Source organism: Biomphalaria glabrata, chromosome 6 (genome assembly GCF_947242115.1).
Source record: "Biomphalaria glabrata chromosome 6, xgBioGlab47.1, whole genome shotgun sequence".
In the NCBI taxonomy this organism is placed as follows: Eukaryota; Metazoa; Mollusca; class Gastropoda; family Planorbidae; genus Biomphalaria; species Biomphalaria glabrata.
The window spans coordinates 10585536-10597897 of record NC_074716.1 but is presented as its reverse complement, the minus strand read 5'-3'; the positions used below and the strand labels follow the sequence as shown (position 1 = coordinate 10597897).

At 36.0% G+C, this 12362-nt stretch overlaps 1 protein-coding gene across 2 annotated transcripts in view; it reads left to right on the top strand.

The window, feature by feature from the left end:
- The window catches only part of LOC106076033 (uncharacterized), a 76826-nt gene that overhangs the window by 29967 nt on the left and 34497 nt on the right, over positions 1-12362 (top strand). For both annotated transcript variants that reach the window (XM_056031566.1, XM_056031565.1), the window contains exons 12-15: positions 3245-3383; positions 6018-6137; positions 8958-9009; positions 10126-10260. In XM_056031566.1, the coding sequence (XP_055887541.1) occupies positions 3245-3383; positions 6018-6137; positions 8958-9009; positions 10126-10260 (446 nt within the window). The remainder of the gene's footprint in view (positions 1-3244; positions 3384-6017; positions 6138-8957; positions 9010-10125; positions 10261-12362) is intronic.

Here is a 12362-nt window from a genome sequence, read left to right as displayed (position 1 = left end):
GTGCATTTATTAAAATCACACAGTATAACTACTGGTGCGTCCGGTGACCTTGTCTGAAACTCATGCACTACGTCAGCGATGATTGCAGCTGCAACTTCCGTTTTGGCTGTAGGCGGAACATAAACCAGGACTATGTAAATAACACCAAAGTCTCGTGGCAAATAAAAAGGTCTCAATGAGAGCGCCAGTAGTTCTAGATCCGGACAGCACATTCTCTTTTTAACCGTGTAGTTGGTACAGTATTTGAGGTTGATGTACACACAAAGCCCCCCACCTTTCTTCTTCTTAGACTCAGCCGTTCTATCAGATCTCACGCAAGAGAAACCATCAATAGCAATCAGGTTGTCGTTGTCATCCTCCTCTAACCATGTCTCAGTAAAAGCCAATAGACAACTTTCCCTAAATACGTGGTAGTAGCGTATTTGGCACATATCTCATCTTAGCTAGAGTAATCGTAGGAATTTGTGGGCGAAAACCTCTTCTTCTTAGTCTTTGACGTAGTCCTCCTTTTTCCCTCTTTTCCTTGTACTAATAGAGGAAGGGTAGAAACAATTTATATGTGCATAACACGGTGGAAGAGGCTTCCTCTTTGAACGAAGTCCGAGGAGTTGATCTTTACTATAATGAATAGATCTAGTACTAGAACGGCCGCCATCTTGGCTCGCCATTTTTCTTCTTTTATTTCTAACCAAATAACCAAAGTTGAACAAGTCTAGATCTAGTAAAACGTTTAATGTAAATACTCATTGTGGAGCCCACCTTGAAAACAGAAGTCTTCATCTGTATAACTGATTACAAAAGAACATTCAGTATACATCCAGCAAAGAAATAATAATGAATAATGAAAGCACAAATGGCATGTCCCCACAGTGCAGCGCCATTTTGAAAAAAAAATAGGAACACCATTTATTACGTAAACACAAGCGGTGTTGCACTGACGCGCTAGTGTGCAAATGTACATATAATACTATTATGCCTATATATTGCTATTAATTTGTTTTGGAATCAATTTTAAAATCATATTTTCAATAGAGTTAGCCTATTTCGTGTCTAAACGTTACAGACGGAAAGACAAACAGACATAATGCTTAAAATTAAATTGTTTTATACCTGATGGGGGCACTACACCAAATTAAAAACAAATGTAATATCTAAAAACTTTTTTAAAAGAAACTAATTTATCACCAGACCAAGACGGTCGCCACGTTATAGCACTAAAGTCACAGCATAAAAAAAGCTATTTTTAAAAATGTGCTTGACTTTATAAAACGTCATAAATGTTTTCATTAAAATTTTGCAGCTAGGTCGCCGGAAAACACCCAGTTAAATAATACTTATATTTTTGTTTACATTGCTTTAAATTTACATATATTTAACTTAGTGATACAGAAATGCACAAACAACTATCATTCTTTGTTAACATATTATAATTATAATCTCCCTTTACAATCATGTATTGTTTTAGGATTAGTGTATTTTATAAAAAAAATTCGCTTGCTTATTTTATTTTATTAACTAAACGATTTCGTTCTAGAAAACAAAAAGCACATTAACTTTGTAAAACGCGACGCTTAGTAAAATAAGATTTTTCATGTCTCTTCTAGTTTTTGAGATCTGATTATGACAGACGGACAGACGACTATTTTGCACAAACCTAATAGATAGATAGATAGATAGATAGATAGATAGATAGATAGATAGATAGATAGATAGAAAGATAGATAAATAGATAGATAGATAGATAGATAGATAGATAGATAGATAGATAGATAGATAGATAGATAGATAGATAGATAGATAGACATTGTAACGAATCTCACTATCCAGACTCTCTGCAAACTGCACCGCACACCACCAACTTAAAGAACTTGACTACTCAGGGCTCCAAAGCAAAGTAACACTTTAATGAAAAATAAATTGCAGCGAATAATCTCCAATTGGTAACACGTAACACAGGCTGTACAAATATTTCTCTGTCGACAACCATTTTTGTGGCATTTTACTTCTTGTGTGACTAAAGAGGCCAATGCCTGATACACAGCTGCGATCGCAGATTGGGCATATGTAATCACCAGGCGCCTTTGCATTTTCAGCCTTCTTTCTGCTTCTATTGTGTATGACTTTTGCAATCCGAGACCTTTACTTTATGCTCTCTCTCCGTGTGGATCTATCCAGTGCCACTTTTTCCCAGCTGCTAGTGTCGATTTTGAAGAGCTTCATGTCGCTTTTGCATACATCTGTATACCGTAAAAGTGGGCGACCAGCGGCTCTCCTGCCTTCTATTAGATTGCAATACAGGATGTCCTGTGGAATTCGACGTACTGGCATTCTACGAACGTGGCCAAGCCAGCCAAGGCGACTGCTGCTGATAACAGAGCGGATGTCCTGGCACCCTGCTCTTTGTAGCACTTCCTCATTGGTTATTTTATCTTGTCATCTTCTTTTAAAGATCCGCATGAGGCATCGGAGGTGGAAGACATTCAGCGTTTTTTCCAGCCATGAGAAGGTCGACAACCATACCGCCGTATCAACTCATGCACTGGCCTCTCCGCCTCGTTCCGGGCTTGCACTGGTTTCCACATTTTAGGACAAACTTCATACTCTGGGCTTGATCGCAGACCAACATCAAGACGCCAGTCTTCTTGACTACTTAACAGTAATCCGCACTGTACCGTCGTAGTGCGCCGTTCAGAATCACCCTGCTGAACCACACCGAACTGTGCTGTAGTCGACCGGACTGTAGTGAAGCGAGCTGTAGTGAACCGGGCTGTAGTGAACCGGGCTGTAGTGAACCGTCCTCTGCACCCGATTGTGACACCTCGGCTCGTTATATAGGAACTTTGCTGGACTTCTAGAACCGGAGAGAACGCCGCTCGTTGGTCAAATAACTCCATCCCTCGTGACACAACACCGATCCTTCCAGAAAGACCTTCGTAACTCGTCACGGTTGACAGCTCGTCCAGCGCTGGCCTGAGGTGATTTGCGTCGGCTGTCTACATACATACCACTAACCCCATCTGTGCCTCCATCATGATTATCACAATATATATATATATATATATATATATATATATATATATACATATATATATATATATATATATATATATATATATATATATATATATATATTATATAGTAATGAATATTTATTTTCTATTAGTTTCAACTGACTAAAAAATTGTAGCCAAAATTTAAGTTTTACGTACTTTACATTGTTAAGTGAATTTTTATTCAATTTAAGACGTGGATACAACTGTCTAGCTTACGCTGTCGAAGCTTCAGATGACATTCCAGATGTATCTAATAAACTATTGGGTCAGTTAATTAAACCTAATCAACAGTGTCAACTAAATTTCGGAAAGGCTTCCTACTATTGCAAGGTAAGTAAAACCATTACTGAATTTTAAAAAATCAGGAGGATGATGAGGACAGTATAGAAGCACTATTAAAAATCACCAGCTGCCCTGGGTCGAAAACTTATCCCGCATGGGGGACGACCGCATCCCGAAGACTATCTTTTTTATCGGCGAGCGTAAACGAGTACATCGTAACAGAGGTGTCTCCCTCCCCATTAAGCGTTGAAAAGTTAACTCAGGCACAATGTCGCTTTCACTGGAATAGAGGAAAATAGCTGGCAGCTTCTAAAAGAGACAAGGCCAAGGAAAAGCCATTCTAGTAGACAGTCACATAAATGGTAAAGAAAACTTCAATGAACCCACTACGGACAACGTTGTAGTCTATAGCCATAGTTATAGTGGAAAATGTGCAAGAAAACAATTATCTATGTATCTATGTATCTATGTATCTATGCATCTATATATCTATGTATGTATGTATGTATCTATCTATTTATCTATCTATCTATCTATCTATCTATCTATCTATCTATCTATCTATCTATCTATCTATCTATCTATCTATCTATCTGTACATACATACATACATTAAATATATATGTATAGTTATTACATTATATATATACTAGTCGACCATCGGTGTAGCATACGCCGCTATTTTGCATGGCCGGTCTTAGGCCACTGCAACCTATGCGAACGCATTGGTCCCCCACTTTCAAAAGATCCGCACTTTCTCTGGACCCGTTCTAAATCAAGGTGTATAAATTATTAAATTAAACCATTTTATAACTTAAAAGAGATTTCCCGCGCCCTTCTGTCGATTAACCATAAGCTCCTGGAAATCTCCCGAAATTGCAAAATATACGAAAAAGTCCTTAAAATATACGAAAATATATAGAAAGAAATTGTCATTTTGGGGTGTCATTCAATATGGAAAACGCCAATCCTACGCTCGATAAATAAAAACGGCATTATGCATTAGCCGTAATTATGTAATCAGGAGAAAGAAGCTTCTCGCGCCTCAAACTAATAAAGAATTACTTGAGGTCAACAATTCTTAAAGATAGATTGAAACATTTGGTAATTCTTGCAATTGAGCGTGATCTATGTTGGAAACAGAATTATTATGATATACTGTAAAACTTCGCTACACGCAAGGCTCGTAAAGTAATTCTGTACTTAGAAAAAAATAAAAATGCATAGACGAATTTATTTTCTAATACAAACTCTTAAATTTCACTTATTGTCCGCTTCCCTACCCAAACTAGGCCCCGCGAAATCCGTTTCGAAAAGGGCCCCACAATGCTTAAGTCCGGCCCTGCTATTTTTGTAAAATGTTTGTTAGTAAAATGTTTTACATGTTTCCGATGTCCCTTTAGAGTTGAAGATAGTTTACTTTTTAGTCCAAACCTCCCACAAGACGAAGGGGGATGGGAGCAGGCAGGGTTCGACATTCCAGCGCGCAGCCATCCGTAGCGACGGTTGAATACCCACATGTTCTCTTATGTTCTCGTGGACTATCCGTAGAAATAAGAGAGTGATATTTCCTTTACTTCTTACTACTCGACAAAACTCTTGAGGGAAGAAAAGAATTATATATTTAGATATTGTAATAACTTAAGGGAGGCAACTCAACGAGACATCGATGTTAATTCACATGGAGACATGACAACCACATAGGACATCTTTCTTGAACACAGCATCTCCATCTCGGCTCTAGACCTGGGCGGAAATCGTTCTCTTCTTCTCTAATGTCAACATCCTTTCTAGTCTAGTCACTAATAGTGCGCACCTTCTGCACTATCTTGGATGGCGGTGTGCATGGCGGGGTTATAACCTTGCCCCCTTCTTAGCACTTTTCGTCCCGAAAAGAAACAGTGCAGTGGAGGTTTGACAGTTCAGGTGGAGGTTGATCGATTGGAGCCACACACGGCAGTGGGCGTGTTCCCCAGTAAGTCATCTGCACTGTTCTCTGCGGCCGTCGCTTTCTCTTCTTCCAGTTGGCCAGTCATTTCTTCAAACAATAACGTAATCATTTTGACACATAGAGAGATAGTGTCGAGCACTGTTTTCGTCAACGCAGCCGTTGATTGAGCACGATATTTCAGCAGACCCTCTCTCAAGGGAGCTGCAGGTTCACCTTCAGCCACGTTGCAAAACAAAGTCCAATGCGCCGCTGTCATCATCAGCTAACAGTCTAACGTCCAGGAGATAGGTGTCTTCAAGTCAAGTGGATGATGTCTTCCTCTTGACAGCTTAGATTTAGAGTGTGTTGATTGACATTCCTCTATGCCAATGTCGGTGATGATTGCAGAAGTACACAAGCTTTGTTGGTGGTTTTCTTGGCATCTAAATTGTATGTGTGATGCGCGCACGTAAAGTTAATGTTATACTTCTGGATGCAGTTGTCAAGCTTAAAATTTTCCTCGTAAGCAACCGCAGATAGCAAGAGGTCTTTAAGGTTCATAGCAACAGTCACATACACAAATGCACACTAGTAGATTGCATAATGGTATTAACACTTCACTATGTATCATTTAATGTATACAAACTTTTGTATCAGACAGCGAAATCTTTTTTTTTCTTCTTTTATAATGACAGTTGGTTCTATTTACACTAATTATCAAACACACAAATATAACCTTTTTTGTTTCGTAGGGTGCAGAAAATACTAGAATTGAAGACATATGTCATTCAATGTATTGTCGAGATCCCTTGAAATCTGGTGACTGTAAATTGATGGAAGCATATACCGGGACGTCCTGTGGCGATGGAAAAGTAAGCTTTCTTATTTTTATAGATTAACAGATTTTTTTTTCAAATCAGGGCACGCCTCATTATGAGTTACCATTCATCCATGGACCCCCTACAATTTTATTTTTACTTATAACATTATAATAGATTCATTCCATTTTTTAAAATTTAAAACTATACAAAAGTGGGGGCGGAGAGGTTTAACGCTTGGCTTCCGAACCTGAGGTCCTGGTTTCGAATTCCGTGGAAGACTGGGATTTTGAATTTCGAGATTTTTAGGGCGCCCCTAAGTCCAGCCAACTCTAATGGGTACCTGACTTTAGTTGGTGAAATTAAAGGCGATTTGTCGTTGTTGTGCTGCCCACTGCTTGTTAACTGTTGGCCAAAGAAACAGGTGACCTTAACATCGTCTGCCCCAATAAATCGTAAGGTCTGAAAAGGAAAACTTCACTCTTTTTACCATCAAAATGTAAGGCTATAAAGTGAAACGCTCCTTTATACAATATTTTATCCAGGAAATTCTAGTATCTATTACATTGAATAATAATAATAGAATATGCATCCTCTGTTTGGGACCCCCTAACTCAAGAGAACATTAAGAAACTGGAACTGACACAAAATAAAGCAGCGAGATTCATATTAAACGAATTTTCACATTTGACTAGAGTAGCACCTTTGGTAAAATCACTAATTATACATAAGACACTGAACCATAATCTTCAAATACAAAAACAAAATTTAATACCATACTCAGAAAGACACAAAGATAAAGGCACATTCCTTATACCAAATGCTAGGACAAATTTGTACAAATACTCCTTCTTCCCTAGTGCTATTAGAGCATGGAATGTACTGCCTAAGCTAGCCAGTGACTTGGCAGAATTTAAGTCATTGATTAATATGCATGACTGAATGCATGACGCGTACGACGTAATCATCTTCTTTGTTGAAGTAACGTGTGTATTATATAAGATAAGATAAGAATTGGACCAGCCCGTGAATTTTAGTATCACTATTACCCCCCCAAAAAAAAACACACACGCACACGATTCTCCTCCGCTACAAATAGGCCTTAAGTCTTTTGTACACTATTTGTTAATTCTTCTTCTTTTCTGTTCTTATTCAAACTGTTTGATTGGATATTTGATATTTCTTAAGGCTTGGACATTTTTTTTCACACTACATTCTGTGAATTCTCAAATAATATTTTAACGCACCCTAACATTTATTATTTGCACTTTCAATGAAACTGACCGTATTTTAACAGTCCCTCTTTAACCATTATATTCTAGTAATGTCTAGTATAATACTTATTGAAAAAATGAAAGCGTTGAAGATTAGTCCATAAATAATACTATAGGTTAATGAATTGTTTGACCCAAAGATCTTAGAGGATTAGGAAAATGATATTGTTTCTGCAAAGACTTTCTTTCAAGCCAGTAATAGTAGGCCTTCAATAGTTTTACGTAAAAGATGCATTTTAAAACTATAAGACGGACGTGAGCTGTGGTTTGTCTAGACTGTAGGAGGACTTAAGAGTCTTTATATTTAATCGCCATGTATAATTACATTTAGAACTAACAGAACACCAAAGCAACTCATCGGATTAGTTGTCTTTATCTGATCTTTCATTTTCGTAATTACAAAAATATTCCCAAAATGACTTCGGGAATTTAATCTTTCTTAGGAAATTATTTCATTATTATTTTTATTTAAGTCTTATTTAGACTATCAAGTGTAGCCCCCTATAATGAGGTTATGTTAAAACTGCGCGCTATAAAGTAGTTCATTATTTTTAAACTTATAAATAAGTTCGTATCAAAAATCTTTTTAAAAGCAACATTTGAATCAGTATTCTATTCAATGAGTTAATTAATAATGGAAAATATATTTTATAATGATCCATGAACACTTTTACTATTGTGAACTTAGCTGCAAATATTTTGCACCAATGTGCCAATAAATGCATGAAGCTTGAGTAATTAATAAAGAGTTCATGACCTTTAAAAAAATTACCTCCACTGAAGTTTTTCATTGAAAAGGGGTGTATTTTTTTTTTTTAATTTGCTTGCATATATAATTTAAAAAATTAGATGGTTTACTTTCGAAAAAGAAAAAAGTAGCCGGTGCATCAGAACTTGGAATGATCTAAAATATCATGATGTTGATTTTCATTTTCTCTTCTAGTTTCTGAGATCTAAATGGGACGGACGGACAGAAAGGCCACACAAAACTAATAGTAACTTTTCCCCTTACGGAGGCCACTAAAATTAAAGTTTAGATCTAGATTAAGTTACCTCATATTTACTAAGAGAATTCGTCGGACTTTTAGTTTTAGATTTTTAGATCTATAATACTTGTCTATATCAATCTTATCTTTTGTTATATATTTCACACGTTCCTTTAATCAGCCTTTCGTTTGGACCTAACGATGGTCCTGGGTTTAAACCCTGCCCTCTCCCATCCCTCGTCGCTCAGGGGGAGGTTTGAACTAGGAAGTAAATTATCTTCAACTCTGAAGGAACATCCCAAACATGTAAAACCAACAAACACAAATATTATCCGCTGCCATCTTCCGTCGTAATACGAAAGGTGTAGACTAGTCTGTTGATTATCTTCAATTCTGATAGAACGTCCGAATTATGTTAACCAGTTTACAAACAATTTTCAGTCGTAATAGAATATTACCTCAGATATACAATACCCATGGGCGGACCCATTTATTTTACTTATTAAGTGTAGTACATTATATTTGAAACTTGAAATAAAATAACCACTTTGTCTAAAGTCTATACTATGTAATACACTATAACTTTATTTGACTTTTACTTATGTATGTTTCAGATCTGTATGTATGGAAAATGTGTCAGCGACCCATACGCTCCACAAGTTGATGGTGTGTAGTTTAAATTATTATATATTCTATTTCTTAGATCTAAATTCTGAATTTTAAATTGTGTCGATGCGTTCACCAAAGAGAGAAGAGATAGCTGGCACCATAGGTGTAGCCAGGATTCGGTTTTCTCGGGGTGGTGGGTGAAACTATTTTTCTATACAGTCTTACTAAAATACAAAACTGATCCTTCTAGAACTTATCCTAATAGAAATAATCCTAGTAGACTTTATCCTAGCAGAACTTATCCTAATAGAATTGATCCCAATAGTTACGATCCGAATAGAAAAGATCCTTAAAGAAATGATCCTAATAGAACTGATCCTAGCAGAACTGATCCTAATAGAAAAAAATCCTAATAGATATTATCATAATTGACATGATCCTACTTAAGCTAATCCTTACGGATCTTATCCTTGTAAAATTGATCCAAATAGAACTGATCCTAATAGAACTGATCCTAATAGAAAAAATATTAACAGAAATGATCCTAATTGAAAATATTCTTATAGAAATAATCCTAATAGAAATGACGCTAATAAAACTGATCCTATCAGAATTGATCTTAACAGAAAAAAATCTTAATAGAAATGATCCTAAAAGACATGATCCTACTTGAGCCAATCCTAAAGGAACTGATCCTGGTTAATTAGATACGTCAGAATATGTTTTCTATTAATAAAATAAATAAATAGTAAATAGCATTGGCATAGACTGCTTGAAATGATTAATATATTTCTACTATAGAAGACACTAAAAATAATTAAATAACCACTTGTCACAATAAAATACTGATGTAATATATAGACACTGAAAATAGAGCCACATATAGGACATTTCGTTACAGTTCTAAACACGTACAGCTTTCTTGCTATTAGGTACTGATTCTCCATGACTCGGTACTAATGCTTATTTTAAATGTTTCTATTGAACTTAACGGAAGTCTCATAATGTTCCGCTCATTACCAAAGAATATGTCAATCACATATCACTAATAATACTCCTATATCCCATAATTGTGAGTGGACTAGGTCTATAAATATTTTACGATGTATATGAATGACTTACAAAACTAAATCTAATAATAGTTTGTTGTTTGTTGTTTTCCTAAAATTCAAGAGACTTGCGTATTCGGAGACGTACAAGAAGATCACTGCAAATCATTGATCAGTACATTTGTAGGAAACTGTTACCAAAGTAAACACTATGACCTCTGCTGTGGCACCTGTAACAATATGTCTAGGCCCATTAGAGGTAAATACAAACTTCTTAACGTCTTCTAATGTCAACTCCTGTGTAACAATAATAACCATACCTACCCGTAACCAACACTAACTAGCACATACACACTAACTACACATATCAAATCCAAACTACCCTAACAACTCATATCAAATCCAAACTATCAATATCAAGCCCTGACTACCTATGCGAAACCGTAACAACCAATACAAATCCTAATTACCTATACCATACCATAACAACAAAATGCTAACTAGCCATTCCTCATATGATACACAAAATCACAAGGGCGCGGTTTCGACGATGGCCGTTTTGGCGATGACCATTTAGGTGCAAGGTTTTGAATCAGCGGTTCTCAACCTATTTAGCTCCCCACTCTGCTGCACAACCCCCCCTCCCAACCGCAAAACTATTTTGCTTATTTGTTATATTTTACGAATGATAGTTTGAACTCTTAACAAGTTACATTATCAGCCTAGAACACAAAAAAGGCACAACTCCTCTATCCTCCTAGTGGGAGAACATTAGTGCTAGGTCCCGTGGACATTTTCAGTTCATGAACATTAGTATTATATCCCGTTGACATTTTCAGTTAGAGATCAATACTAGGTCACATAGACATTTTCAGTTGAAGAACAAAAGTAATAGGTCACCTGTGTCAACTAGTCACATTGTCATTTTTCGTTAGAAAACAATAGTACTAGGTTTATTGAACATTTTAAGTAAAAGAACAATAGAACTAGATTCCATGGAACATTTTTAGTTGGAGAACAATAGTGCTAAGTCACGTGGATATTTTCATTTCATGAACAATACTATTATATCATGTTGACATTTTCAGTTAGAGATCAATAGCACAAGGTCACATAACACTAGGTCAAATAGCATTAGGTCACATAGCACTAGGTCACATAGACATTTATAGTTAGACATCAATAGCTCTAGATCACAAAGACATTTTCAGTTAGAGATCAATAGCATTAGGTCACATAGACATTTTCAGTTGAAGAACAAATGTACTAGGTCCCATGGTCATTTTTCGTTAGAATACAATAGTGCTAGGTCAATTATACATTTTAATGAAAGGAACAATAGTACTAGATCCCATGGGACATTTTCAGTTGAAAAACAATAGTGCTATGGACATTTTCAGTCGGAGAACAATAGTGCTAAGTCACGTGTGTCGGGTGGGTTTCCAGCTCATTGATCTAGAAGTAGACATGCGTGCATTGAACTCGTGGATTCCTCCCTGTCAGGACGTAAGATTTTATTACTGAATATTAATGTGTCTAGGTATTAAAACATTATTAATTTGTAATGTGTATGTGTTATAATTACTTTATAACTTCAGCCCGACAGTCACAACATACACACTCAGTTGTGCATATACTAATAAACAATGTTATGATAATTTAAATTAAAATATAGATTTAATCTAATGATATTTATACAATGAAAAAGATATATGAACAAGGATAATGATAAAACAAATACAAGTACATAAAGATCTAGTATAATATGGTTCAATCCAATGCTCAATTAGTATTTTATGAAAAATAATATTAACCTTATTAATGATTCACTTCAAGACAAAGATTCAGTAACCAGGATCATTACTATACAAATAATTATGACAATCCAAATATCTTCTAGCCACAATCAATAGGTCAAATTCATAGTAGCATCAAAGCTCACAACTTCACAAAGTACTACCAGGTATGGATATAGCAACCCGCAATCTGGAATCAAGTTGACTATAACAGAGTCCCAAGCCTGCGTCCTTAAACAAGAAAAATACGCATTCCTTGAGATCGCCATTCACAAGATTATATGACCAACGAATTTAGAGCTACAACACGAAGAATAAAGTAAAATTAACTAACTTACTCAACACTGGGGAAGAAAACCCCAAAGAAAACTCCAACAAAAGATCTACCATCAGTACAACCACAACAGAAGCAAAGAAGGAATGACATCAACAAAGTCACTGGTTTTCCTGGCTAGCTTAGTTACTAAAATCTGGTACTTCTATACACATCATATCATCATCATCAAACTCCATTTGACTGAAGGCTTAAGAGGCTTTAATCATCTCTTGCAAAAGCCCTGGACAG